General features: G+C 38.8%; 1 protein-coding gene across 1 annotated transcript in view; it reads left to right on the plus strand.

The window, feature by feature from the left end:
- The window catches only part of kcnj9 (potassium inwardly rectifying channel subfamily J member 9), a 45,464-nt gene extending 25,113 nt beyond the window's left edge, over positions 1-20,351 (plus strand). The window contains exons 4-8 of the mRNA XM_062023172.1: positions 2,378-2,579; positions 4,358-4,550; positions 12,210-12,407; positions 16,486-16,616; positions 19,053-20,351. Of these exons, the coding sequence (XP_061879156.1) occupies positions 2,378-2,579; positions 4,358-4,550; positions 12,210-12,407; positions 16,486-16,616; positions 19,053-19,322 (994 nt within the window). The 3' untranslated portion in view covers positions 19,323-20,351. The remainder of the gene's footprint in view (positions 1-2,377; positions 2,580-4,357; positions 4,551-12,209; positions 12,408-16,485; positions 16,617-19,052) is intronic.
- The last annotated feature ends 5,501 nt before the right edge of the window (positions 20,352-25,852 follow it).

A 25,852-nucleotide genomic window follows, 5' to 3' on the forward strand; every position in this document is an offset into this window, starting at 1 on the left:
GTGGTAAATGACTATTCTAGCTGCAAATGTCTGCTTTTTGGTGCAATATCTACATAGGTGTATAGAGGCCCATTTCCAGCAACTATCACTCCAGTGTTCTAATGGTACAATGTGTTTCCTCGTTGACTCAGAAGGCTAATTGATGATTAGAAAACCCTTGTGCAATCATGTTCACACATCTGAAAGCAGTTTAGCTCGTTACAGAAGCTACAAAACTGACCTTCCTTTGGGCAGATTGAGTTTCTGGAGCATCACATTTGTGGGGTCAATTAAACGCTCAAAATGGCCACAAAAAGAGAACTTTCATCTGAAACTCGACAGTCTATTCTTGTTCTTAGAAATGAAGGCTATTCCACAAAATTGTTTGGGTGACCCCAAACTTTTGAACGGTAGTGTATTCCGTGACAATCAGTTGAAGTCTTGGATTTGCATTTCTTTAAAATTATGATTATTTCCTCTTCAGTCACATTAACGGGGAACATTGAGTTAGGATTTTTATCTATAGAGTCATTCCAGTCTTCAACTGACCCGGTAACTGGAATTCTTTGCTCTAAGTTGGTTCCAATATTGTTCACATTGTCGTTTGTTACGTTTCCATCTGTAAAATACTTAGAATAATCCTTCTTAGGGCTGTGTTTAATGATACTATTGAGTATGCTCCATGTGGCTCTCATCTTATTTTTGTTCTTGTCTAATAAATGACTGTAATATTATTTTCTACATGTTTGTAAAATGTTGGTTAGCTTATTTATACCATACGCTTTATTTACATAATTTTCACTGTACACAGTATGCCATTGTTGTTCTTTTAGATCATTCTTTAAAACGGTCAAACTTTCCTCTTTACATAATTTTTTGAATGTGAAGTGAATTATATTTATACAGCGCTTTTCTCTAGTGACTCAAAGTGCTTTACATAGTGAAACCTGAAAATGTCTGTTTGTCATCCATGTTCCTCTTCTTGTAGTTTAATTCATAGATTGTGAAAACTGGTAGATCATCACTTGTATCAGACATTAGCAGACCACTTGTAGTATAGTTGTAGTAAAAGGAACAAGCGGTAGAAAATGGATGGATGGATAGTTTTGTTCATAATATGCTTATTAAGCATTTTTAGTTCTTATCCATTTGTGTGATGAAGGCATGAGACGATCCAAAATATGTCAGATAGGCTACATTGTGGCTGTCTACAGCAGGGGTCACCAACCTTTTTGAAACCAAGAGCTACTTCTTGGGTACTGATTAATGCGAAGGGCTACCAGTTTGATACACACTTAAATAAATTGCCAGAAATAGCCAATTTGCTCAATTTACCTTTAACTCTATGTTATTATTAATAATTAATGATATTTACACTTAATTGAACGGTTTAAAAGAGGAGAAAACACGAAAAAAATGACAATTAAATTTTGAAACATAGTTTATCTTCAATTTCGACTCTTTAAAATTCAAAATTCAACCGAAAAAAAGAAGAGAAAAACTAGCTAATTCGAATCTTTTTGAAAAAATTTAAAAAATAATTTATGGAACATCATTAGTAATTTTTCCTGATTAAGATTAATTTTAGAATTTGGATGACATGTTTTAAATAGGTTAAAATCCAATCTGCACTTTGTTAGAATATATAACAAATTGGACCAAGCTATATTTCTAACAAAGACAAATCGTTATTTCTTCTAGATTCTCCAGAACAAACATTTTAAAAGAAATTCAAAAGACTTTGAAATAAGATTTAAATTTGATTCTACAGATTTTCTAGATTTGCCAGAATAATGTTTTTGCATTTTAATCATGATAAGTTTGAAGAAATATTTCACAAATATTCTTCGTCGAAAAAACAGAAGCTAAAATGAAGAATTAAATTAAAATGTATTTATTATTCTTTACAATAAAAATAAAAAAATTATTTGAACATTGATTTAAATTGTCAGGAAATAAGAGGAAGGAATTTAAAAGGTATATGTGTTTAAAAATCCTAAAATCATTTTTAAGGTTGTATTTTGTCTCTAAAATTGTCTTTCTGAAAGTTATAAGAAGCAAAGTAAAAAAAATAATGAATTTATTTAAACAAGTGAAGACCAAGTCTTTAAAATATTTTCTTGCATTTTCAAATTCTATTTGAGTTTTGTCTCTCTTAGAATTAAAAATGTCGAGCACAGCGAGACCAGCTTGCTAGTAAATAAATACAATTAAAAAAATAGAGGCAGCTCACTGGTAAGTGCTACTATTTGAGCTATTTTTAGAACAGGCCAGCGGGCTACTCATCTGGTCCTTGCGGGCACCACGTTGGTGACCCCTGGTCTACAGTATGTTCATACATTTATAGTTATGTCTGCAAGGGCGACGTTTTTGACATTTATCACAACTTCTTCCCCAGGGGTGACCTGGACCACCTGGAGGATGAGACGTGGACGCCGTGCGTCAACAACGTCAACGGCTTCATCTCGGCCTTCCTCTTCTCCATCGAGACGGAGACCACCATAGGCTACGGACACCGCGTCATCACCGACCAGTGTCCCGTGGGCACCATTCTGCTGCTGCTGCAGGCCATACTGGGCTCCATGGTCAACGCCTTCATGGTGAGCACGGCTTTTTGGCATGCGTAAATGTTTAGCAGGTTAAGTTGTGGCCGCCTGGCAAACTTGTTGTCTTATCAGTCAACCGCAGGCTTCTATAGACACTGGATGCTGGCTCTACAAAAGCAAATAACTGCCGGGTTTCTAATTTGCTGGCTCAATAAACATTGGCAGTAACAGCTCTGGCTGTAGGTAACCTCCTGAAGTCCACATTTAAAGCATCACCAGTGGTCAGCATTCAGTAGCTTTATCCAGCACTGCATTGACCTTAACAGCTGTGGCTGTAGGCAACATCCTGATGGTAGTAGCTGCATTACGCTTGTGGTGCTGAAATTATTATTTTTTTATTTAAACGGGGATAGCAGATCCATTCTATGTGTCATATTTGATCATTTCGCCATATTGCCATATTTTTGCTGAAAGGATTTAGTAGAGAACATCGACGATAAAGTTCGCAACTTTTGGTCGTTGATAAAAAAAAAGCCTTGCCTGTACCGGAAGTAGCGTGACGTCGCAGGTTGAAGGGCTCCTCTCATTTCCTTATTGTTTACACCAGCAGCGAGAGCGATTCGGACCGAGAAAGCAACGATTACCCCATTAATTTGAGCGAGGATGAAAGATTTGTGGATGAGGAACGTGAGAGTGAAGGACTAGAGTGCAGTGCAGGACGTATGTTTTTTTTGCTCTGACCGTAACTTAGGTAAAAAGGGCTCATTTGATTCCACACTTTCTCCTTTTTCTATTGTGGATCACGGATTTGTATTTTAAACCACCTCGGATACTATATCCTCTTGAAAATGAGAGTCGAGAACGCGAAATGGACATTCACAGTGACTTTTATCTCCACGACAATACATCGGCGAAGCACTTTAGCTACGGAGCTAACGTGATAGCATCGTGCTTAAATGCAGATAGAAACAAAAGAAATAAGCCCCTGACTGGAAGGATAGACAGAAGATCAACAATACTACTATCAGGAGACACCGAACCAAACACTGGACCTGTTACCACACGGTTAATGCTGTGCCGCCTGTCGAAGCCTAGCAATGCTGTTGCTAATGACGCCAATGAAGCTAACTTAGCTACGGGACCTCGTCAGAGCTATGATAAAAACATTAGCGCTCCACCTACGCCAGCCCTCATTTGCTCATCAACACCCGTGCTCACCTGCAATCCAGCGATCGACGGCGCGACGAAGGACTTCACCCGATCATCGATGCGGTCGGCGGCTAGCGTCGGATAGCGCGTCTGCTATCCGACTCAAAGTCCTCCTGGTTGTGTTGCTGCAGCCAGCCGCTAATACACCGATCCCACCTACAGCTTTCTTCTTTGCAGTCTCCATTGTTCATTAAACAAATTGCAAAAGATTCACCAACACAGATGTCCAGAATACTGTGGAATTTTGGGATGAAAACAGAGCTGTTTGTATTGGGATACAATGTGTCCGAATACTTCCGCTTCAACCATCGACGTCACGCGCAAACGTCATCATACATAGACGTTTTCAACCGGAAGTTTCCCGGGAAATTTAAAATGTCACTTTATAAGTTAACCCGGCCGTATTGGCATGTGTTGCAATGTTAAGATTTCATCATTGATATATAAACTATCAGACTGCGTGGTCGCTAGTAGTGGCTTTCAGTAGGCCTTTAAAATGAACTTATCAGAGTGAGCAGTTGTTGTCTTAGCTAAGACACTTTCTCATGCATTCCAAGTGATTATTCAAGTTACATAATTCATGTACGTAATACATTTTTAAACATTGTCCGTCGTGCGCGCAGGTGGGCTGCATGTTCGTGAAGATCTCACAGCCCAACAAGCGGGCGGAGACGCTGGTGTTCTCCAAACATGCCGTCATCTCGCTGCGGGACGACAAGCTGTGCCTGATGTTCCGGGTGGGCGACCTGCGCAGCTCACATATCGTGGGAGCCAACATGAGGGCCAAGCTCATCAAGTCCAAGCAGACGCAGGAGGGTGAGGCTTCCACCGTCATCCATGGTTGAATTCTTTTTTATGGACATATTTGTGCAGGACAAAAGCAAGCCGAGAAGAGCGATACATGCGTTCATGTCTCCAAAAGTGTCCACTACGAGTAAAAGTCACTAGAGTTGACACAAGTCGCTTTTTTGAAAAACAGAATCGAGAGGGATCAAAATACTTACTAAATATAGTGGAAAAAAATCTCTAAGTACACTGTAAGGCAGTGGTCAGCGTTTTCGAGGCCTCGATCCCTGGTCTCAACCATGAACCAAAGTGAGATGTATATACAGTATATATACTGTATGTACTGTATATATTAGGGATGTCCGATAATGGCTTTTTGCCGATATCCGATATTCCGATATTGTCCAACTCTTTAATTACCGATACCGATATCAACCGATACCGATATCAACCGACATATGCAGTCGTGGGATTAACACATTATTATGCCTAATTTGGACAACCAGGTATGGTGAAGATAAGGTACTTTTTTTTAAAAATTAGTAAAATAAGATAAATAAATTAATAACATTTTCTTGAATAAAAAAGAAAGTACAACAATATAAAAACAGTTACATAGAAACTAGTAATGAATGAAAATGAGTAAAATGAAGTGTTAAAGGTTAGTACTATTAGTGGACCAGCAGCACGCACAATCATGTGTGCTTACGGACTGTATCCCTTGCAGACTGTATTGATATATATTGATATATAATGTAGGAAGCAGAATATTAATAACAGAAAGAAACAACCCTTTTGTGTGAATGAGTGTAAATGGGGGAGGGAGTTTTTTTTGGGTTGGTGCACTAATTGTAAGTGTATCTTGTGTTTTTTATGTTGATTTAATAAAAAAAAAAAAATAAAAAAAAATCCCGATACCGATAATAAAAAAAACGATACCGATAATTTCCGATATTACATTTTAACGCATATATCGGCCGATATTATCGGACATCTCTAGTATATATATATGTTTATTTGTGTATGTGTGTATATATCGATAATGGTTGTGGTTGAGGGAAGAGTTGCTTGATGTTAGATGCTGGAAAATGTCTGATGCGTTGCAACAGTCAGTCTTAATGCATTGTTGCAGCTCTATGATTTTTGTGCACGTCGTGCAACGCGCGTTGGAGAAACGAGCGGGTGTCGGGTGCGGCCATGCTCGTGGGGTGTGTCCGCGGGATGTGAGGCTGAAGAGAGGCAAGACGTGCCTGTTGGCGGGTCTGTTGGTCACTCTCCAGGTTGGGGTGTCACTAATCTCATATTAATACTTTTTTTCTAATAATATCACAATAGACTGTTAGAGTCCCAAAGATCGACTGGCGGATAGGTCGGTGACCCCTGCTGTAGGCAATACTGATCCATGCTGCGTTTACTTCTTATTCTCTGGCAGACCAGGCAGGCATGTACACAGACATTTTGGGGGGCACCCTTTGCAGAAAGTATTCAAAAATGTATTATTATGACAAACATCATACCAGGATATTTTTACATTTGTATAGTAACAAATGCAAACTCAAATGATCAATTTGTATATAAAAATGAATTTGTACAATTCACACTTATTTTCGTACTCTTTTCTAACAGAGTTGAAACATCAGTAGCATCACACTCATAATATAACACAATATATCTCACCAGACTGTCTACCCAAGACTCACCTTTTATCTCAATAATTACTTTTGTTAAAATATTTGCCTGCCCATTTACCTTCGTTTCAGAATGGATAGCTCAGTTGTGTTATGTTATGATTAGGGATGTCCGATAATGGCTTCTTGCCGATATCCGATATGCCAATATTGTCCAACTCTTTAATTACCGATACCGATATCAACCGATACCGATATCAACCGATATATACAGTCGTGGAATTAACACATTATTATGCCTAATTTGGACAACCAGGTATGGTGAAGATAAGGTACTTTTTAAAAAAATGAATCAAATAAAATAAGATAAATAAATTAAAAACATTTTCTTGAATAAAAAAGAAAGTAAAACAATATAAAAACAGTTACATAGAAACTAGTAATTAATGAAAATTTGTAAAATGAACTGTTAAAGGTTAGTATTATTAGTGGACCAGCAGCACGCACAATCATGTGTGCTTACGGACTGTATCCCTTGCAGACTGTATTGATATATATTGATATATAATGTAGGAACCAGAATATTAATAACAGAAAGAAACAACCCTTTTGTGTGAATGAGTGTGAATGGGGGAGGGAGGTTTTTTGAGTTGGTGCACTAATTGTAAGTGTATCTTGTGTTTTTTATGTGGATTTAATAAAAAAATAAAATAAAATAAAATAAAAAAACGATACTGATAATAAAAAAAACGATACCGATAATTTCCGATATTACATTTTAACGCATTTATCGGACATCTCTAGTTATGATGTGTACTGGTCACCAACGTTCCCTCTAAGGTGCGCGCCTGCGCAATTGCGCACTGCTCACGCGTCCTCTGCGCACAGCAAATTAATGCCGCGCTGAAAATCAAAAATCCCATCTGAACTTTAAACAAAATAAACACATTACAATTTATTCTGTATGATTTTGCAATGCAACTCTATGAGTGACAAGTGACAACAAGAGTGGCCCCAATGAATAAAACAATCTTTGTCAACACAGTTCAATTATCGTCTGTCGAGACCAGGGGTCACCAACGCGGTGCCCGCGGGCACCAGGTAGCCCGTAAGGACCAGATGAGTAGCCCGCTGGCCTGTTCTAAAAATAGCTCAAATAGCAGCACTTACCAGGGAGCTGCCTCTATTTTTTAAATTGTATTTATTTATTAGCAAGCTGGTCTCGCTTTGCCCGACATTTTTAATTCTAAGAGAGACAAAACTCAAATAGAATTTGAAAATCCAAGAAAATATTTTAAAGACCTTGTTTAAATAAATTCATTATTTTTTTTTACTTTGCTTCTTATAACTTTCAGAAAGACAATTTTAGAGAAAAAATACAACCTTAAAAATTATTTTAGGATTTTTAAACACATATAACTTTTTACCTTTTAAATTCCTTCCTCTTCTTTCCTGACAATTTAAATCAATGTTCAAGTAAATGTCTTTTTTTAATTGTAAAGAATAATAAATACATTTTGATTTAATTCTTCATTTTAGCTTCTGTTTTTTCGACGAAGAATATTTGTGAAATATTTCTTCAAACTTATTATGATTAAAATTCAAAAAAAATATTCTGGCAAATCTAGAAAATCTGTAGAATCAAATTTAAATCTTATTTCAAAGTCTTTTGAATGTCTTTTAAAAATTTTGTTCTGGAAAATCTAGAAGAAATAATGATTTGTCTTTGTTAGAAATATAGCTTGGTCCAATTTTTTATATATTCTAACAAAGTGTAGATTGGATTTTAACCTATTTAATCAAAATTCTAAAATTATCTTAATCAGGAAAAATTACTAATGATGTTCCATAAATTATTTTTTTTAAGTTTTTGTCTTCTTTTTTTCGGTTGAATTTTGAATTTTAAAGAGTCGAAATTGAAGATAAACTATGTTTCAAAATTTAATTGTCATTTTTTTTCGTGTTTTCTCCTCTTTTAAACCGTTCAATTAAGTGTAAATATCATTAATTATTAATAATAACATAGAGTTAAAGGTAAATTGAGCAAATTGGCTATTTCTGGCAATTTATTTAAGTGTGTATCAAACTGGTAGCCCTTCGCATTAATCAGTACCCAAGAAGTAGCTCTTGGTTTCAAAAAGGTTGGTGACCCCTGGTCGAGACACTTTACGGACAGGAATTCCATCAATCACTTTATTGAGCAAAACTGTTTGTAACCACACCAAAAACATGAGTAAAAAACCCTTTTGTCTATAAAAACTGGTAATAGTCTGCCATACAAACCAGGCTTAAACCAACGTTGTCATCCGTCGTTTCAACAGAAGCCGCTCGCTCTCTCACCTGCACCAACACACGCACTCATGGCACTTAGCCAGTGTTGCGTTTATGGCCACACAAAAAGTCGGACAACCCCAACGCCACACAATGTGTATATGCCAGGTTGTAACACTCTGACTCCTCAATCAGATGTGTGCTTATTTTACTGCCATTTATTAAGAATGTTAATCTAAGGATATTATTCATGAAATATTGTCACTAGATTTCATAAATGCTCATAAAAATATGTATTTTACAGACAGAAAGTTACAGGAACTAAATGTAATCTCTGAAAGGGGTAACATTTCTTTTAAGGCAGGACCCGCAGCCAGACATACAATACTAGCACATAGGTCATGAAAAACATGTTTTTTTGTTATTGTCATTGTAAGAGGGCAAAATCACTTATATCAGACAATTATTTTAGTAAAACATTTAAATTGTTATGGTGTCAGGTTTGGGACAGGTGTGACGCTGGTGTGGCCACAGTGTGTACGTCTGATGTTGCTCACGTGTGCTCCACTGAATGCTCAGGGAGTTTGTGCGTTTTCTCACACACATGAAAAATTAGACGGAACATTGCTGGTCACATAAGAACGTAGATTGGTGCCCCAACTAGGGAATGTTGTTGTTGTGATTTATGATGAAAAAAAAACACTTTTTTTCCCATTTTCCATGGAAAATGTCCATTTATTGTAATGCAAACGTTGACACACTCTCTCCCTCCATTAAACATGACAAACAGCAGTAAACAGATCGACAAGGTTTTGAAATGTTTTTCTAGTTTGTTTCGGAAACGCTAGACTAGTATTACCATAGGGTTTTCAGCTGCTCTAATGCTGTGGTAAATTTCTTTCCAAACAGCGTCAGGGGATTGCATGAATACGGTTATTTTGTAAGTACTGCACTGGGTTGGTGGCTGTGGTGGGCTTGTGAGCGCCCTCGAGCAGTTTGGGGAAGAAGTCTTACAAGAATTTAAATGTATGTCGCGTCAGATATCAAAACTAGAGATGTCCAATAATATCGGCCGATAATATCAGCAGGCCGATATTATTGGACATCTCTAATGCTTTAAAATGTAATATCGGAAATTATCGGTATCGTTTTTTAAATTATCGGTATCGTTTTTATTTTTATTTTTTATTTTTTTTATTAAATCAACATAAAAAACACAAGATATACTTACAAATAGTGCACCAACCCAAAAAACCTCCCTCCCCCATTTACACTCATTCCCACAAAAGGGTTGTTTCGTTTTGTTATTAATATTCTGGTTCCTACATTATATATCAATATATATCAATACAGTCTGCAAGGGATACAGTCCGTAAGCACACATGATTGTGCATGCTGCTGGTCCACTAATAGTGCTAACCTTTAACAGGCCGATATTATCGACCGATAAATGCGTTAAAATGTCATATCGGAAATTATCGGTATCGGTTTTTTTATTATCTGTATCGTGTTTTTTTTTTTTTTTTTTTTTTAAATTAAATCAACATAAAAAACACAAGATACACTTACAATTAGTGCACCAACCCAAAAAACCTCCCTCCCCCCATTTCTTTCTGTTATCAATATTCTGGTTCCTACATTATATATCAATATATATCAATACAGTCTGCAAGGGATACAGTCCGTAAGCACACATGATTGTGCGTGCTGCTGGTCCACTAATAGTACTAACCTTTAACAGTTAATTTTACTCATTTTCATTAATTACTAGTTTCTATGTAACTGTTTTTATATTGTTTTACTTTCTTTTTTTATTCAAGAAATTTTTTTAAATTTAGTTATCTTATTTTATAATTTTTTTTAAAAAGTACCTTATCTTCACCATACATGGTTGTCCAAATTAGGCATAATAATGTGTTAATTCCACGACTGCATATATCGGTTGATATCGGTATCGGTTGATATCGGTATCGGTAATTAAAGAGTTGGACAATATCGGATATCGGCAAAAAGCCATTATCGGACATCCCTATTTAACAGTTAATTTTACTCATTTCCATTAATTACTAGTTTCTATGTAACTGTTTTTATATTATTTTACTTTCTTTTTCATTCAAGAAAATGTTTTTAATTTATTTATCTTATTTTATTTGATACATTTTTAAAAAAAGGACCTTATCTTCACCATACCTGGTTGTCCAAATTAGGCATAATAATGTGTTAATTCCACGACTTTATATATCGGTATCGGTTGATATCGGTATCGGTAATTAAAGAGTTGGACAATATCGGAATATCGGATATCGGCAAAAAGCCATTATCGGACATCCCTAATCAAAACATATTGATTACAAGGAGTAATTTTTATTCCTTAAACATTTGACTTCAGCAGAAAGGGCATTTTTCTCATGGAGAGGAAAAGGGTAGGTGCTGAAGCACCACTGAGACCAGGGGCCGTACTTTATAGCTTCTTAGAGTGCCATTTTACACTTAAGTCCTGAGAATTTGCGAAATTTAGTCCTACTCTCAAACTTAAGAATAAAAGCTTTTTATCAACGTTCTTAAGTCTAAGAATCACTCCTACTCTCCACGATATTTAAGAGACCTTCAGAGGTGTCTTAAGTGGTTAGGAGTTGCCAGCAGGGGATGGCACTGAGGCGAGAGAGACGTGCGCGAACGTTCAGGGAACGGAACAATGTTTTTTTTTTTTTTGATGACGAGCAGCTGATCAAACGGTATCGTTTAGACAGAGCGGATATTATTTTTGTCACAGATTTAATACTTTTCGATTCCTTGTTGATTTCTGCATGTGGCTGCAGTGGGCTAGTATATATAGAGCCACCCACACCAGTTTCAAATTAGTTGCCTAATTAATGAATTGGAAAGAAAATGTTATGACAGTAGCGTATGTGTGTGGCCGTGAGGTGAGTGACGTCAGTGAGTGTGTGGGCGAGAGAAGAGAGGGAGCGGTAGCGTGAGTGCCGGCGGGGACTAGTTTGTTTTGTATTATTTTGTAGTTTATTGTCAAAATATACACTCCCATTGTCCACTTAAATATTTCCAAGATATTTCTTTATTCGGGGCGGTATAGCTCGGTTGGTAGAGCGGCCGTGCCAGCAACTTGAGGGTTGCAGGTTCGATCCCCGCTTCCGCCATCCTAGTCACTGCCGTTGTGTCCTTGGGCAAGATACTTTACCCACCTGCTCTCAGTGCCACCCACACTGGTTTAAATGTAACTTAGATATTGGGTTTCACTATGTAAAGCGCTTTGAGTCACTAGAGAAAAGCGCTATATAAAATATAATTGATTGATTGATTGATATTCTTAGACAAGGGATTCCCTTCCGTGATTGGTCATTTCTATGGACACAGAAATGACATCACCTAAAATTCCGTTTACGGCACATAGTAATGTCGTAATTCAGCTCTGAGTGTGACACTTAAGATTCAGTCCTACACTTCGCTGAAAGTGTGAGTAAGACGCTTGATAACTAACTTTTAAGTGCAGCTTTCAGCGAAGAATTTATTTACTCTTAAGTCAACTCTTAGCAGACTTCTTAGGAGTAATTCTAAGAAGCTTGATAAGTACGGCCCCAGGTGCGTATGAGGTGGGTTTTCGTTACGGTTTGAGTTTATTTCGAACATGTATGCAGTCACAACATGATACCAAATTAAACAACTGAATGAACAACCAGCAAGACTGGTGATTCCATTATTTTTGGCAGGGGTTGACGATCAATGAGTACTGGAAAGACAGACATGTTTAGCGTCCGTGCTCTCTAACTTCCAGGCGAGTTCATCCCCCTGGACCAGACGGACATCAGCGTGGGCTTCGAGACGGGCGACGACCGCCTCTTCCTGGTGTCGCCGCTGGTGATCTCACACGAGATTGACGCCCACTCTCCCTTCTGGGACATGTCACAGGCTCAGCTGGAGAAGGAGGACTTTGAGATTGTGGTCATCTTGGAAGGCATGGTGGAGGCCACAGGTGAGACGATACGATATTGCTGAGGTTTTTGTTTTTTTTTTACAATATTTTCACTTTCACCTTACTAACTCAAGACAGAAATATAATAATAGTGCTTGCAAAACGGTAATGAGTCTGGAAGTATTATTGTAGCAAAACTATTTGCAAATGCGTATCTCAATCTGTGCGTGTGTAATCCAATTTCATGTCTGCGTACTAATGTTTGTGTCTGTATGTCAATATTTGTATGTGTGTAATCAAATCCATGTGTGTGTGTTTTTAGTTGATTGTCCGGATCAAGGTTCTATAGTATATAGTACTCCCACAGCTTCAGTTAGAACAGTGGTTCTTAACCTTGTTGGAGGTACCGAACCTCACCAGTTTCATATGCGCATTCACCGAACCCTTCTTTAGTGAAAAATATACATACCGTATTTTTCGGACTATAAGTCGCAGTTTTTTTCATGGTTTGGCCGGGGGTGCGACTTATACTCAGGAGCGACTTATGTGTGAAATTATTAACACATTACCGTAAAATATCAAATAATATTATTTAGCTCATTCACGTAAGAGACTAGACCAGGGGTCGGCAACCCGCGGCTCCGGAGCCGCATGCGGCTCTTTGACCACTCTGATGCGGCTCAGCTGCATACTTGCCGACCCCCCCGATTTTCCCAGGAGACTTATGGATCTCAGTGTCTCTCCCAGATAACTTCCAGGGCAAATATAATCCTATTTTTACTGTAATTACTAAATAAAGGGCGTGCCCTAATTGCGCTGCAATAGTTGTCATCTATAGCATTTACAAACAGCGTGCCAGCCCGGCCACATGTTGTGTGTAGCTTTTACTTGCACACGTAGGAGACAGTAAGGCATACTTAGTCATCAGCCACACAGCTTACACTGACGGTAGCCGTATAAAACAACTTTAACACTGTTACGTTACAAATATGCGCCATACTGTGAACCCACACCAAACAAGAATGAAAAACACATTTCTGGAGAACATCCCACCGTAACACAACATAAACACAACACAACCAATACCCAGAATCCCATGCAGCCCTAACTCTTCCGGTCTAGATTATACACCCCCGCTACCACGAAACCCCCCCACACATCAACCAACACCCCCCCCCCCGTGCGTTGGTTGAGCGGAAGAGTTAGTGCTGCATGGGATTCTGGGTATTTGTTGTGTTGTGTTTATGTTGTGTTACAGTGCAGATGTTCTCCAGAAATGTGTTTGTCGTTCTTGTCAAAAAACCTGCAAATCAGATGGAAAATTAGAGGGAACATTGTTTGGGGGTATCCATAATACGCTGATAGGGAGAAGATTTTATTTACACGATAAGTCGGATGTCTCTTTACCTCCGTGGCGGAGGCTCCGCCGAACCCCTGAGGCTGACTCACCGAACCCCTTCGATCGAACTCAGGTTAAGAACCACTGCGTTGGAACTGTCACGCCAAATTTCTTCCCTCTACAAAAACCTTCCCTCCCCCATTTACTTCCGTGGTCACGTTTCCTCTTACGTCATTGACAGCGATCGATAGCACTTCGGCTTTGACTGCCCGTCGCTGGAAGGATACTTCGTCTTTGACAGCTGCAGGAATCTGAAGAAATCGATTATTGTTTTTTTTTTTTGTACAGGCGCGAAACAGGACAGTCGCATGCAGGTTAAGGACCCCCGGCAACTTTGTGATTTTATTGGACGCAGCTCCGGAAGTAAATGGGAGAGGGAAGAAATTTGGCGTGACAGAACCAACAACTAAATCTCTCCAAGGTTTCCTCCTATGAAGGGCACTAGACAGGGTTGTCCACTTTCTCCATCATTGTTTGCTATATTTATTGATCCTCTTATTGCAGCTGTAATTCGACAGCATGCAAATATTAAATGCATCCATACTGCAACCGTTCATCAGAAAATAAGCCTTTATGCTGATGTATTACTTTTGCCAAAAAAATCCACATTCTTGTCTTCAAGACACAATCTCACTTATTGATAAATTCAATTCTATTTCAGATTACTTCATCAAATTTTACCTATTAAAATGTACTTTCAGTGTACCTCGTCGATTCCACTGCACAATAAAAATAAATAGAATAGAAATAAAAAAGATCATACAAATATAAACCATTTTTAATTTCCCTCAAACGCCACAAGCCACTTATTTGACGGTAAACCGTGATCACAGAAAAGTGCTTTTTAAGTCGGTACTTGGTCATGCATGAGAAAACCCGCAAGATGTCCGGCGGGATACATCGTGGTCATCATAATTTGCTATTAAAGGCCTACTGAAAGCCACTACTACCGACCACGCAGTCTGATAGTTTATATATCAATGATGAAATCTTAACATTATAACACATGCCAATACAGCCGGGTTAACTTATAAAGTGACATTTTAAATTTGCCGCTAAACTTCCGGTTCGAAAGGCCTCTGAGGATGACGTATGCGTGTGACGTAGCCCGGCGAACACGGGTATGCCTTCCACATTGAAGCCAATACGAAAAAGCTCTGTTTTCATTTCATAATTCCACAGTATTCTGGACATCTGTGTTCGTGAATCTGTTTCAATCATGTTCATTGCATTATGGAGAAGGAAGCTGAACAAGCAAAGAAGAAAGTTGTCGGTGCGAAATGGACGTATTTTTCGAACGTAGTCAGCCACAACAGTACACAGCCGGCGCTTCTCTGTTTACATTCCCGAAAGATGCAGTCAAGATGGAAGAACTCGGATAACAGAGACTCTAACCAGGAGGACTTTTGACTTCGATACACAGACGCCTGTAGAGAACTGGGACAACACAGACTCTTACCAGGATTACTTTGATTTGGATGACAAAGACGCAGACGTGCTACTGTGAGTATGCAGCTTTGGCTTCTAAACATTTGATCGCTTGACCGTATGTGCGCAACTTTTTTTTGCGTATGTACGTAACTTTTTTAAAATATATAAGCTTTGTGAACCTTGGGTTAGGTGAACGGTCTTTTGGGCTGAGTGATTGTGTGTGTTGATCGGGTGTTTGAATTGTATTGGCGTGTTCTATGGAGCTAGGAGCTAGCATAGGAGCTAGGAGCTAGCATAACACGTACCGTACCGTACGTGCGCGTCACGTACGTAACTTTTTAAAAATATATAAGCTTTATGAACCTTGGGTTAGGTGAACGGTCTTTTGGGCTGAGTGATTGTGTGTGTTGATCAGGTGTTTGAATTGTATTGGCGTGTTCTATGGAGCTAGGAGCTAGCAGAGGAGCTAGCATAACAAACACGCAGGTGTTTTTATGCAGGATTAATTTGTGGCATGTTAAATATAAGCCTGGTTGTGTTGTGGCTAATAGAGTATATATATGTCTTGTGTTTATTTACTGTTGTAGTCATTCCCAGCTGAATATCAGGTCACCCCCGGCTCTCACAGCATCTTCCCTATCTGAATAGCTTCAACTCCCCACTAGTCCTTCACTTGCACTTTACTCATCCACAAATCTTTCATCCTCGCTCAAATTAATGGGGAAATTGTCGCTTTCTCGGTCCGAATCTCTCTCACTTCATGCGGCCATCATTGTAAACAATAGGGAACTTTGCGTATATGTTCAACTGACTACGTCACGCTACTTCCGGTAGGGGCAAGCCTTTTTTTTATCAGATACCAAAAGTTGCAATCTTTATCGTCGTTGTTCTATACTAAATCCTTTCAGCAAAAATATGGCAATATCGCGAAATGATCAAGTATGACACATAGAATAGATCTGCTATCCCCGTTTAAATAAAAAAAATTCATTTCAGTAGGCCTTTAAGCCGTGTGCTAGCAAAGCTATTTATCTTCTTGCGCTGCGGCCAAGTTGCCCTGACAGGATGATAAAGTTCCCAGCTATTCTTCAGATGACACGAGGTAAAGATGACTATCGATTTCCTTGCTCAGCAACTTCTGAGGAGGCGCTCGGGAGAAGCATCCGGCGCTCGTAACTCCCGCCCGAAGGAATATTCATAAGAAAGGCGCGGTGATCAAAGCGCTCATGCGTCCGGGACATTGTGTCTTGCTGGCACGCCGCCCAAAGCAGCAGAAGCTCTGTGAGGAACTCGACTTCCTGTGTGCAGGGATGACCTGCCAGGCTCGCAGCTCCTACCTGACCGAGGAGGTGATGTGGGGCCACCGCTTCAGCCCCATGATGTCCCTGGCTGAGGGCTTCTTCGACATCGACTATGGCGCTTTCCATCACACGTTTGAGGTAAGCGTACTATCAGGATTTTTACTGCACAAGTCTGTCATTCAAGTGTAAAAAGAACTTCAACGCTGTTAACAGTACAAAAGCCAAAATCAGTGAAGTTGGCACGTTGTGTAAATGGTAAATAAAATCAGAATACAATGATTTGCAAATCCCTTTCAACCTATATTCAATTGAATGGACTGCAAAGACAAGATACTTAACGTTCAAACGGGTAAACTTTGGTTATTTTTTGCAAATATTAGCTCATTTGTGTCAGAACTTGGTCTGTGGCGTGGTTTGCTCTCCCGTGGTGCAAATGAATTGGACCATACGTGGCGTGCAGGTGAGGACATGTTTAATCTTTTAACTCAAACAAAAAGGTACAAACAAAAGGCGCGCACAAATGCGGAAGTAGAAAACTAGACTATGAAACAAAAGACATGCACGTGGGCACAAAACTATGAACAATAAACAAAACTTACTTGGCATGAGATGAAACAACAACTATGGTAAACAGGTGCGGAGCATAAATTTGTGTGGAGAAGGTGTGATGTCGCCAGGACCAACAACAGAAACAGAAAAGCTTATATAGTGACATGATAAGTGAAAACAGGTGCGTGACATGACAATGTGAACCAGGTGAAACTAATGGTTGCTATGGTGACAAACAAAACAAGGAAGTGAAACCAGGAACTAAGGAAGTGTCCAAAAAACAAAACAGCACATGGCCAAACAAAAACATGAACACAGACATGACAATTTGGAATTTGATGCCGGCAACATGTTTCGAAAAAGCTGGCACAAGTGGCAAAAAAGACGGAGAAAGTTGAGGAAGGCTCATCAAACACTTATTTGGAACATCCCACATGTGTACAGGCTAATTGGGAACAGGTGGGTGCCATGATTGGGTGTAAAAGCAACTTCCATGAAATGCTCAGTCGTTCACAAACAAGGACGGGGCGAGGGTCACCACTTGGTGAGCAAATGCGCGGGCAGATTGTCAAACAGTTTGGGATAACATTTCCCAACGAGCTATCGCAAGGAATTTAGGGATTTCACCATCTACCGTCCGTGATATCATCAAAAGATTCAGAAAATCTGGACAAATCACTGCACGGAAGCGTCAAGGCTGAAAATCAACATTGAATGCCCGTGACCTTCGATCCCTGCATCAAAAAGCGACATCGCTGTGTAAAGGATATCACCACATGGGCTCTGGAACACTTTCGAAAACCACTGTCACTAAATACAATTTGTCGCGACGTCTGTGAGTGCAAGTTAAAACTCTACTATGCAAAGCCAAATCCATTTATCAACAACACCCAGAAATGCCGCCGGCTTTGCTGGGCCTGAGCTCATCTGAGACGGACTGATGCAAAGTGGAAAAGTGTTCTGTGGTCTGACGAGTCCACATTTCAAATTGTTTTTGGAAACTGTGGACGTCGTGTCCTCCGGACCAAAGAGGAAAAGAACCATCCGGATTGTTCTAGGCGCAAAGTGTAAAAGCCAGCATGTGTGATGGTATGGGGGTGTATTAGTGCCCAAGGCATGGGTAACTTACACATCTGTGAAGGCGCCATTAATGCTGAAAGGTACATACAGGTTTTGGAGCAACATATGTTGCCATCCAAGCAACGTTATCATGGACGCCCCTGCTTATTTCAGCAAGACAATGCCAAGCCACGTGTTACATCAACGTGGCTTCATAGTAAAAGAGTGCGGGTACTAGACTGGCCTGCCTGTAGTCCAGACCTGTCTCCCATTGAAAATGTGTGAAGCCTAAAATAGCACAAGGGAGACCCCCGGACTGTTGAACAACTTAAGCTGTACATCAAGCAAGAATGGGAAATAATTCTACCTGAAAAGCTTCAAAAATGTGTCTCCTCAGTTCCCAAACGTTTACTGAGTGTTGTTAAAAGGAAAGGCCATGTAACACAGTGGTAAAAATGACAGTGTGCAAACTTTTTTGCAATGTGTTGCTGCCATTAAATTCTAAGTTAATGATTATTTGCAAACAAATATGAAGTTTCTCAGTTCCAACATGAAATATCTTGTCTTTGCAGTCTATTCAATTGAATATAAGTTGAAAAGCATTTGCAAATAATTGTATTCTGTTTTTATTTTACGAATTAAACGACGTGCCAACTTCACTGGTTTTGGGTTTTGTACTACGTAAATACCATTTACCGTTTTAATGCAAACATAAAAAGAAGTTAGCCATGTTAATTTGAATGTGAGGTTTAACGCAAGTCCTGTTCCTCACCTCTTGTCCAACTTTTAAAGTAGGTGACACCAAAAAAGCCAAAGAAAAAGCAATGCTCCCTAACTTGAGGTCTTTTTCAAGTTTTTGTATAACTTTATAGCCATATTTTCCCTATAAATGTTAGTGTTCTGTAATCCTCATTGTTTTCTTGCTTGATTAAAAAAAAAAAAAAATCTCCACTCCTCCTCCACAAGGTGGACACGCCCTCTTGCTCGGCACGGGAGCTCTCACTGGCCGCCGCCAGGCTGGACGCCCACCTTTACTGGTCCATCTCCAGCCGGCTTGACGAGGAGCCCACCCTGGCCCAGCAGGGGTCCAAGCAGGCGGAGAGCGGGCCCGCCAACGGCAAAGGTGGGACGCCTACCTTCATTGTTGGCGACTCGACCGACGTCAGCGGTGCGCTGCCGATCCAGGGCGAGCTGAACGGCAGCGTCGCCACCGACCAGTCGGAGTGCGAGGCATAGAGGACAAAAACTTGTTTTACCACAAGAACATTTCTCCCTTTGACTTTCTTTTCTAGATTGTTCCAAGTAGGTGTGGGCGTTCAACTTTGACTTTGTTGTGTTGTCTCCAACTGCTGCCGCCTCCATCAATTTTGGTTGAGGTGTTATGTTAGTACCAATTGACATTGTTCACTTTTAATTAGTAGATACTCTAAATTCTGTACCACAATTAGGGATGGGTACTGAATTTGTACTTTCATAGGTACTTGGTACAACTGAGTTCTCGTTAAATTAAACGGAACCATATGTCAATACCTGTTGCATAATCGGCCCCGGCTCAAGCACTTGGCGGGCAAACAGGCGTATTGGTAGCAGACTGCTTCTAGTTAATGTTGCCATTTCCCATGCTTACAAACCAAGCATGCCTGATAGAAAGCACTCAAATGTAAGCCTCTGCTTTTCAAAATGCGTTAGCTCGGTGACGATTTACATTACATTAGCATTAGCGATTTTACATGGCGGTTTCAACACCTCCAAAGTTAGAAATGTGAACTAGAACTGAGATGCACATTACAATCAAACACTTTGTAGGACTCAACGAAAGACAAGACTGGCATATTCAACCTAATGGCAGAGACTACTTCCTGACTAAGGCAACACACCTGGGACAAACTCAAATGAATGCATACTTGCAACTGGAGGAAATATATTTTATTTATTAACACATTAAATGTATTACTGTTGAGTACTGGTACCGATTCCCAGGTGCTTAGAATTGGCGCCGTATTGAAAGGTACCCATCCATAGACACTGTTCCTGACCTCCTGCCCACTGGGGGCGCTGTTTTTTGTGTGACATCCTTAACACAGTAGCAGAAGGTAAACACACTTGAGTGTCTGTGTTATGTATATCATAGCGCAGGGATGCTACTTGTCTTAGATTAGTTATTTTAGGAAACTAAAGCACAACAAAGGTGACTTCCTGCTTCCAATAGCGATGTGTACAAATGCTTTTACTAACAATCTAATGTTGATTAGAATAAATTATATTGCTGAATAACTTGTGTATTCAAACTTCTTTAAGGCCCTCTCCCCATCGTGGTGATGTGTCATTGGGACTGGATGTGAGTGCCAGAAGTATGGAAGTAGAATTGTCTCACATCAACTTATATATACAAATATGATATTAATACATATGCATATATTAATAAATATACAAATACATATATAAATGTGATGTACAAATAAATAAATAATTTGTATAATTAAAAGCGTAGTTGTAAATATATTAAGATTTTAAAATATATACCAATAAAATTTATAAATAATCCATTTGTATAAATAAATGTGTATTTGTAAATATGTTTTTGAGATTTGAATATAAATATGCTTGATTTTGTATTTATATTTGTATTGAATTTGCATATGTGGATCGCTTTTTTGCTTTTGTGTCGATGAGACATTCCTCCCACAAACCAGACGCACAAATAAATGTGACCTACACACTCCCCTGAACAACCAGCAGAGGGCACTGCAGCCAGAGCGGTCTGGGTCACAGAGCATTATATGCATTATACGCAAAATGCCCGGAGTTCTCTGCACAAAAACAATCCACGTCTTTACAGAAAGAACGCACAAGCTAATGCTAATTTATCCACTTAATCTGAAAGACCGTGCGAGCTGCTTATTTTATTGTATCAATGCCGTTTAATGACCTTGTCCCGATGCTGATACAGATCTCTTATCAGTGCAAAGGGTGTCAAATCATCATCATATATCAATCATCAAGTGACCCTCCCTAGTGTGCCGCTGATTGGCTCGCCAGTGTCTGACCATGTCTATGACCGAGACCGCTCTGGCTGCAGTGCCCTCTGCTGGTAGTCCAGGGGAGTGTGTAGGTCACATTTATTTGTGCATCTGGTTTGTGGGAGGAATGTCTAATCGACACAAAAGCAAAAAAGCGATCCACATATGCAAATTCAATACAAATACAAAATAAAGCATATTTATATTAAAATCTCAAAAATATATTTACAAATATACGTTTATTTATACAAATACTTGATTTATTTGTATGTCGCATTTTAATATTTATACATTTTATTTGTATATATTTTCAAATCTCAAAAATATATTTAGAAATACGCGTTTATTTATACAAATAATTTATTTATTTGTATATCACATTTGTATTTGTATTTGTATATTTATTGATATATGAATATGTATTAATATCAAATTGATATATATAAGTTGATGTGAGACAGTTCTACTTCCATGCAGATTAGGTTACTAGGCAGAGTCGGTGGGTGAAAAAAAATATTTTTGTTTCCATGTTTTGACCGCTAGAGGGAGACAAAGTTGACAAACGCCGGAAATTCTTCCTGCCTGTCAACGCAGTCTCATTGGTGGTGTTTTATGATGATGGGGTCCCCATCAGCTGTCTCCTAGGCAACCAGGGCTGGGAACAAGGGATAGAAGTGTGCGTGTGTGCGTGTGCGTGTTTTGAAGTGGGTCGTCCAAAGTAATCACGGAGTACAGGGGTCATTAAAAGAAGTGATGTTTCATACTGTACTGTCCATATTTGTATTCTTGTCGTTGTTGTTGCTTAGTCCACAGGGTGGTGACGTCACACTGCAACGACCCTCACACGGAAAGTGACCTTGACATCAACGTAGAGCCGTGGAGGAAAGACTTGTATTTTTTTTTCAAACCTTGAATCTCAAACAGCAGCAATCATCCATGACCAAACAAGTTCCAAAATAGGACGATAGGAGGCAAAGCCTAAGAGAAGGTAAGAGAATCAAGCAAACTTCTGCCATCTTTTGTCCTTCTTGTTCTTTCATGCAGGTTTCATGATTATTTAATTATGATTATTATAACTGCCAAATTATAAAAGGTGTCTGATCTGGCTGCTCAGTACAACATGGCAACAGATGTTAACCAAGACCTGTATCATACATTTAATCCATGCTGTGAAGAATGGCATGGAGGGCCATTTATTAAAGCAATATAACCGAGTGTAATGATATCACTTTATGCTCAGGTTGAAGAAAAGTAATTTTGTATTGAAAAATGATTGTTAAAAAATAACATAAAGATGAGTTACCAAAAAAAAAACTATCTTTGATCAGACGAAACTTAGTCCCAAAAAAGAATTAGCAAATACAAATACCAGTTCACAAAAATGAAATTGAATGAACAATAGCTCTGAATGAGTTTCGAGGTGCACATTAAGCACAACTTATTAGGAATTAAGTTTATTTCAAAAGGGACAACGCAGTCCCCTGTACTGTAAAAAAAAAAAATTCCGTAAAAAAACGGTCATCTACTGGCAGCTCCGGCTGCCAAACGAAAACCATGAAATTAAAGTAAAACATTGTAAACCAAATAATGATCAAAAACATCATATTTACAGAAATTTTCATGAAACGTTTTGCGGAAAAATATCGTAATTTTACAGATTTTTACTAAATTATTAAGATCAACCACCTTTAATAAAGTGACGATGCAAACAGTTCTGCAGAAAAATACCTTTATTCTACAGAGTTTTTCCAAATTATTACGATCAAACACCTTCAATGAAGTGACAATGCTGGCAGTTCCACAGAAAAATACTAGGGATGTCCGATAATGGCTTTTTGCCGATATCCGATATTCCGATATTGTCCAACTCTTTAATTACCGATACCGATATCAACCGATATATGCAGTCGTGGAATTAACACATTATTATGCCTAATTTGGACAACCATGTATGGTGAAGATAAGGTACTTTTTAAAAAAATTAGTAAAATAAGATAAATAAATTAAAAACATTTTCATGAATAAAAAAGAAAGTACAACAATATAAAAACAGTTACATAGAAACTAGTAATGAATGAAAATGAGTAAAATTAACTGTTAAAGGTTAGTACTATTAGTGGACCAGCAGCACGCACAATCATGTGTGCTTACGGACTGTATCCCTTGCAGACTGTATTGATGTATATTGATATATAATGTAGGAACCAGAATATTAATAACAGAAAGAAACAACCCTTTTGTGTGAATGAGTGTAAATGGGGGAGGGAGGTTTTTTGGGTTGGTGCACTAATTGTAAGTGTATCTTGTGTTTTTTATGTTGATTTAATAAAAAAAACAAAAACAAAAACAAAAGCTGTTTCTAAAGGAAGGGGGGTCGTAAACAGCTGTCACCTTTGGCTACAAAACAGTTCAAAGAAAAAGTGCCTGGAGGGGGGGTCAGGTCCTGCTTCCTCTCCGCTTTGTAGATCTCGGGTCAAGACAAAATCTTCCTGTGGATTACAATAGATCAAAGAAACCGACACCCTCATGTCACTTCCCACCTTACACAGTGGAGTTTTACACGCCTTTTGATTGGTAAGATCAAAGACAGCTTTTGTCCTCTCGCCGGGAACTCATGGAAACACAAAGTATTGTGATAACTTAGATACAATTATTCTGACAATAGTGCTGTTTTGGGGGGGAAAATATGCTTTTTTTTAAACAAAATAATCACTAACAATTACAATACAAAGTGGCCAGAATAACAATTTAAATAATCATTATTCACTTAAATATGATCATAAATTTAATAGATTAGATTTATGTAGCGCTTTTCTAGACACTCAAAGCGCTTCAGAGAAAACTGAGAACCCCATCACTCATTAACTCCATATTCACACCCTGAAGGTGGTAAGCTACTGTCAGGTTCCAACACTGATGACATCTATTAATCAAGACAAGAAGCAAAGAATTAAACAGAGACATAATTAAATGTGGCTCAATTGAGGAGAGGCGCCTGGACACTGTAAGGGTACAGTGTCTCACCACGCTCTGGCGAAAGATTGTACGCCCCCTCTTTTATTTGGACTTTCCCTCACTACATGGCAACAGCTGTTTCTAAGGGACGGGGGTCGTAAACAACCATCGCCTTTGGTTACGGAACAGTTTAAAAGAAAAGGTCGTAAAAGAGTTCAAAGAAGAGGTCGTAAAACAGTTCACAGAAAAGATCGCCTCGGGGGGGAGTCTGGTCCTGCTTCCTCTCCGCTTTTGTAGTTCTTGGGTCAAGACAAAATCTTTCTGTGGATTACAACACATGAAAGAAACAGAACACCTTCATGTTGCTTCCCATCCTACACAGTGGAGTTTTACAAGCCTTTTGTTTGGTAGGTTCAAAGACAGCTTTTGTCCTCTCGCCGGGAACTCATTTCAACACAAAGTTTTTTGAAAACTTAGTTACAATTATTCTGACAGCTACATTTGTAGCCACAGCTGCCCTGAGGTAGACTGACAGAAGCCTGGCAGCCAATTTCTACGGCCCCTCCAACGACCACCAAAGAAATATCTCAAGTTTTCCTTTCCTGAAGAGTAGTGATGGGTTGATGAGGCGTCATGAAGCGTTTCGACACATTGCAAAACTGTATTGATACTGTGTCACTAAATACTGACATCTGCTGGACATTAAAAATCCCTACAGGCAACCATATGGACCGACTCAACTGACACTGATTTTATGACCTAGTACAGGGGTCGGCAACCCAAAATGTTGAAAGAGCCATATTGGAGCAAAAATACAAAAACAAATTTGTCTGGAGCCGCAACAAATTAAAAGCCATATTACATACAAATAGTGTGTCATGAGATATACATTGAATTGAGATGACTTAAAGGAAACTAAATGAGCTCAAATATAGCTACAAATGAGGCATAATGATGCAATATGTACATATAGCTAGCCTAAATAGCATGTTAGCATCGATTAGCTTGCAGTCATGCAGTGACCAAATATGTCAGATTAGCACTCCACACAAGTCAATAACATCAACAAAACTCACCTTTGTGCATTCACGCACAACGTTAAAAGTTTGGTGGACAAAATGAGACGGAAAAGAGAAGTGGCATAAAAACACGTCCTAGAAAGTCGGAGAAAGTTATACATGTAAACAAACTAAGGTGAGTTCGAGGACCGCCAAAATTAGTAGGACAAAACGGCGCTTGCCAAATACTCGAATCAGTGAAGCATGTTTAATACAAACTGTGTGATTTATAACAATTAGGGAGGTTTGTGTCATGTTTGTCCTCCTACAGAAACCATATAATAACAAAAAATATATTTTTTTCCCCTCATCTTTTTCCATTTTTCATACATTTTTTAAAAAGCTTCAGAGAGCCACTAGGGCGGCGCTAAAGATGCGGCTCTAGAGCCGCGCGTTGCCGACCCCTGACCTAGTATATACAATAATATAAACCAAGTCATTGTATTTCATTTATGATTATTTCATATCTTCATTTAAATAAAAATATATTTGTATCTTTTTTAGATACAGTCAATAAATAATGTGAACATGTATCGTGACTAGGATGGTAGAAGGTGGGGATTGAACCATAGTAACCAGCAACCCTCCAATTGCTGGCACGGCCACTCTACCAACTTTGCCACGCCGTCATTCCTGTAATCTTTCTCTAGTAACAGCATTCCATGATTAATATCAATAAATTAACATGAATAATAAATGACAGAAAAATAAGCACACGTATGACTGAGGAGTC

The sequence above is a fragment of the Entelurus aequoreus genome, linkage group LG16, assembly GCF_033978785.1.
Source record: "Entelurus aequoreus isolate RoL-2023_Sb linkage group LG16, RoL_Eaeq_v1.1, whole genome shotgun sequence".
NCBI lineage: Eukaryota > Metazoa > Chordata > Actinopteri > Syngnathiformes > Syngnathidae > Entelurus > Entelurus aequoreus.